We start from the raw sequence: 4,796 nt of genomic DNA on the forward strand, positions 1-4,796 counted from the left end.
ACACGAATGGAGCACTATAGAAGAATTATTGTTACCATCTTATGTTGTGTAGACAATTAGTACTGTCAGCATATACAAAATTTCTTAGTGGCAATACACAAAATAAAATGGTTTGAGTGATTAGACACCAGCATGCATCGACAAAGAAGTGTGTAGATGAGCATTGATTACTCAAACCAAATGGTTGATTTATTTGTACAAAAATATTTTAAATAAAGGATGAATCCAATTTTATATACAAGCAAACCAAGTTTCAAAAAACAAAATACAAGCAAGAACTAGGTGGGAAGACCGAATAGGAATGTAATGGGATTACGCCATACAGCCATGCACAAAAAAGGTTAACTGCATAAAGTTCTTGACCTACTACACTAAAGAGCATACAACAACTGATCTTTCGGGCACATATATATTTTATTAGTTTACTCTCAACTACATGCCTGACTATGTAAACATGTTATTCTAAAAATGAATCAATCTCATCAGATTTCATAAAAATACATTTTATAATTCTTATTACATTTATTACCAACATAATTATATATTCATATACAAAATAAATATCAATGCTACATCTATGAAAATTTATCAATGTCAACAACAAATAAATAATAAACATTTTTGGAAGAGTAAAATATGATGTCCTCGCATTAGACGGCCACTGTGCTAGTTAAAAAAAGAAAAAGACATGGTTCACGCTATCATTTCGGTGCCAAGGACGATTCTTAGTTCGCCTTGGTGCTGGAGCAGGTGCGCCTGACCATTCCCTGGGAGCCAGTCAACGGGCTGAGGTTCCCCATCTTCACCATGGCCGATGCGAAGGCGTTCCTGAACGTCTCCGGGTTAGCCGCGAAGCTGTCGACCATGTTCTCAGTGGCACCACCGGCGCCAACGGTGTAGAGCACCTGGTCGGAGTGTAGGAGTCCCTTGTTGAGCTGGAGGTTGACGAAGTAGCCGTTGTCGAACGAGTCTGCATTAACGGGTGTCGGGGTGTCGTCCAGCTGTGCCAGGTTGCTGTCGCCGGAGCCAGTTGGCTGGGGGCAGTTGGCCTTGAGCTTCGCGGCGTAGTCCGGATCAATGTTGGCCTCGTTGTAGAGCCGGTTCCTGAAGTTCTTGCACTGCGCCCGCCCAACCGTGTGGGCACCAGAGAGGGCGACCATATCGATCGAGCTGAACCCCTTGGCGGCGAATCTGGTGTTGAGGCCGGCGACGTCCAAGGACGACGGAGGCAGGTCGTTGTTGGCCAGTGTCACGCTAGCCGTGGTGGAGTCCCTTCTCCCGAGTTGAACCGTCCACGACGGCCCTCCCAACTGTATATGCGCCAGCAAAATAAAATTGATTTATTATGTTTCCGTGAACGTGCACAAACTGACAGGTCTACTGGGCGCTTCGCCATGCGAGCAAATTAAGGTGGTCGCTTCGTACCGCGACGACGGAGTCACGGGCGGCGACGGCGAGGATGTCGGCGCAGGAGACGATGAGGGTGCGCTTGTTGTTGTCGCACGCGGCTTCCACCAAGTCCTTGATTTTCTGGATGAGGTCCATGCCAAGCAGCGATCCCGCGTTCCCGCCTGCGTTCTGCTCGTTGCCAGACAGCAGAACGGACGCGTCACAGCCCTGCGTGTACGTAGCCATGCAACATTTATATATGCACGGTTAACCGCTGGTGTTTAGCAAGCAAATGAACAAAACCGAAACTAAAACAAGGCCAGCCAGGCTATAGAAGTGGTATGTGAAAAACTTGCTTGGACAAAGCAGTCGTGGAAGTGCAGCCGGAGCAGGGACGCGCCCATGCGGGGGTTGCTGCTCACGGCGGCGTCCACGGCGCTCTTGATGGTGGAAAGCGCCCCGGGGCACGACGAATCGTAGAACGTCGGCGACAGCTGCGCCGACACCGCCACGGCCAGGCACAGGAGTAACACGACTGATAGAGATGAAGACGCCATGACCACTACCTGTAGTAGCGATAGCAGATGGATTCGGGTGTAATGCGCATGCCCTGCATTCCATGAAGATATATATAGCCGCTCGCTGGCCTGGCCACTCCTGGATTTTGTGTGTCTGTGTGTGTGCTTTTTTGTTTTTGGAGGAACGGTTTTGTGTTGGTCAACTGGCCTTCCATCCGCTGGCGCGGTCCTTTCTCTGGTTTGTCGTATTGCTGCAACTCGCCGAGTGCATCGCGGAGTACATCGTGCACGCATGTATCATGGATATAGTAAAATTAACCAGAAGTTTTATCTTCGAGTTGAAATTAACCAGCTGTTGCAGAATCATTTTGCAGGGAATTGACTTGGATATTAGCAAGTAGCCATGTATCATGCGCGGATGTATCATCCATGTAGTGCATCCAAGTCAACGAAATTCACAACCTACGTAGTCTTTTCTTTTGATTGCTCAAAAGCATCGTACTCTTACTTCCTATAAGTATTTGAAACAAATAATACTTCCCCTTTCTACATTATTTTAAGGTATAGCTTTGTTCAAAGTCAACTTCTCTATATTAATCCCACAAAAAAGTATTTCTCTATATTATTTGACAAAGTGTTGTGCACGGATGTACGCATACTGTAAACAGCTGGACAAGCAGGCTGGAAACCTTAGACATTCCTATGCAGATGGCGGCTATTGTGGTGGCCAAGTGGCCATCCATCTGATAGCTGTTCGATGATGGTTGCTGCTCTTCATCTTTTTTCTTCACAAATGCTATAGAACTCACGCAGTTCTAAGAGCATCTCCAATAGAAGATGTTGTGAAGGGAATAGTACAGCACATGATTTTCAGGCGTGGAATATTCATGGTTGCTTCAACGTCTTAGATGATTAAGTTCCATATATAATAGGATGCACCAATATGCAGACGCGCAATTCAACATTCCGTGTATCCAATGCTCTCTATGATTACCCAACCTCTAAATGTAGATCATTAAGAGATGATTCTACGAGCAAACGGTGGATGAAAATACATTTTTTATCTTCTAACTTCCAAGGGCATCGATGGCTAATTGGCTATACATAATTTCTTTTGCAATGCACATGGCCGTATATGATTGACCCAGTGCTGGGGATTAATGCGGTCCCTGGCATAAATATGAGTATTAAATGGAGTGCCATACCATAGTTCGTGCGATCACTGTCAGAATTATGCCTTATAAAACATAATAAAGTTTTTAGTTTTGTTATCTTCAAGATTTACGGAATGAGTAATATTATAAGATTTATTAACGTATATGTGATTCGCTAGTCCAATTTAGCTCGCATGTATACAATAATTATTTTAAATAAGTCCTTGTTTGTTCAAAAAATGTATACAACCGGACACAAACATAGACTGTATATGTATTTGTTGATGACTGTGTTTTCAGGTCATATATATCAAACGGACAATATGGATGTTCGTTAATTGAACTTGCATTGGATAGGCCCGCTTATGAGATATCACGAGAGCAACTTATTTCCATGTGACAATACATATCATATGTATTATGTATGCCAACATAAAAAAACATGATCGTGACATGTACTCACAATCTGAACTGTTCGGCTTAGGGGTCACCAAACGTTGCCCCGTAACTCGGTAATTACAAAGGTGATTTTCAGGATTACCAGAAAGCATCACATAGGTGCATTGATCAAGACCATATTGTTAGGCTGATTAAGATTAGCTGCGATGCCAACGCAGTGGCGCATGTGATTGCAAAATTTTGTTCTGATAGTCGTTCTGAAGGTTTATTAGTCAGTAATGTGCCTTCCATTACTATGGCTATTGTAATAGATGTTTGTAAGAATATCATTATTAATTAGTATATGGGGTTTAAAAACACATTTCCCATTGACACCTTCCTTATTATTTTAATTTTTCTTGCTCTAGTCTAGCTCTACATCTATGCTCTATGCTCTAGTGCACATGGTGATGGGGTCACCTACTATGGGTAGGGTCAAGAAGCAAACATCTTGGACTAACCTAGGATCCCACATCTACAAATGGTAAGGCCCCCGGTCCACAAGCACAGTCACGTGTATATCCAGAATTATCCCACTTTGTCATTCATCCACTCGGATGTGATTCATTTACTCGGGCGTCATCTGGCCACTCGGCTGCTATGCGATCACTCGGTTACCCCACCTGCACTCGGACAAGGGAGGCGAAGGGACTACACGGGATCTGAAGCGACCAAGGAGCACAACGTCGGTCGCTACTAGTGTTTAAACCTTCAGTTACTAATAGTAACGCCTGTAATAAACATAGCCATCAACCCCTCCTTGTGATGGGCTAGCTCAAGGGGCACCGTACTCTATGTAAGCCGCCACATAGCACTTGGAGAAGGGTTAGCATCCATTTGTACTCATCGAGACATAAGAAAACCGCTCCAGCAGCTCGAGACGTAGGTTCTTTACCTCCACCACAAGGGGCCCGAACTCGTAAACATCATGTGTCACGCATATTCCATAGCTAGACCACGCTCCTTCTCCCTACCACTCTCTTACTGTCAGAATCATTCCCATGACACCTGGTTCATGGGTGAGACAAATATATACGCCCTCCAATAATTTTTTTCTCTACCCTTCATTTCACTTTGGATATCATTCTAGAATGCATTAAGTTGACATTTTAAAGGTTTTCCTCCAAGATTTGGTAGTTTAATATGTAAACTCATAAGTGCACTACTGATAAAAATAATTCCAGAAATTTTTAGAATGATAAAAAAACATTTTTCAGTTTCTTAAATAAAGGCTAAGTGGAGTGAGCGAAAGCTCCCGTCGGTTGGTGAATGACAAAAACATGAATGGAAATCTCCA

At 43.7% G+C, this 4,796-nt stretch overlaps 1 protein-coding gene across 1 annotated transcript; it reads right to left on the reverse strand.

The window, feature by feature from the left end:
- Positions 1 to 574: 574 nt before the first annotated feature.
- On the reverse strand, positions 575 to 1,975 carry LOC125540990 (peroxidase 2-like). The gene is made up of 3 exons (XM_048704496.1): positions 1,746 to 1,975; positions 1,426 to 1,617; positions 575 to 1,310 (listed from the first exon to the last, which is right to left on the reverse strand). Exons 1-3 carry the CDS (start codon positions 1,944 to 1,946, stop codon positions 726 to 728), a joined length of 978 nt encoding a protein of 325 aa, XP_048560453.1. The 5' UTR covers positions 1,947 to 1,975; the 3' UTR covers positions 575 to 725.
- Between the last annotated feature and the right edge of the window lie 2,821 nt (positions 1,976 to 4,796).

This window comes from Triticum urartu, chromosome 2, assembly GCF_003073215.2.
Source record: "Triticum urartu cultivar G1812 chromosome 2, Tu2.1, whole genome shotgun sequence".
Classification (NCBI taxonomy): Eukaryota; Viridiplantae; Streptophyta; class Magnoliopsida; order Poales; family Poaceae; genus Triticum; species Triticum urartu.

What these genes read in the sequence shown, in the direction of transcription:
- LOC125540990 (XM_048704496.1), bottom strand. Translation starts at nt 1,946, where the DNA reads ATGGCGTCTTCATCTCTATCAGTCGTGTTACTCCTGTGCCTGGCCGTG. An exon ending in TCCACGACTGCTTTGTCCAA is followed by an intron (nt 1,618 to 1,745) that starts GCAAGTTTTTCA and finishes ACGTACACGCAG; the next exon opens with GGCTGTGACGCGTCCGTTCT. An exon ending in CCCGTGACTCCGTCGTCGCG is followed by an intron (nt 1,311 to 1,425) that starts GTACGAAGCGAC and finishes GCGCATATACAG; the next exon opens with TTGGGAGGGCCGTCGTGGAC.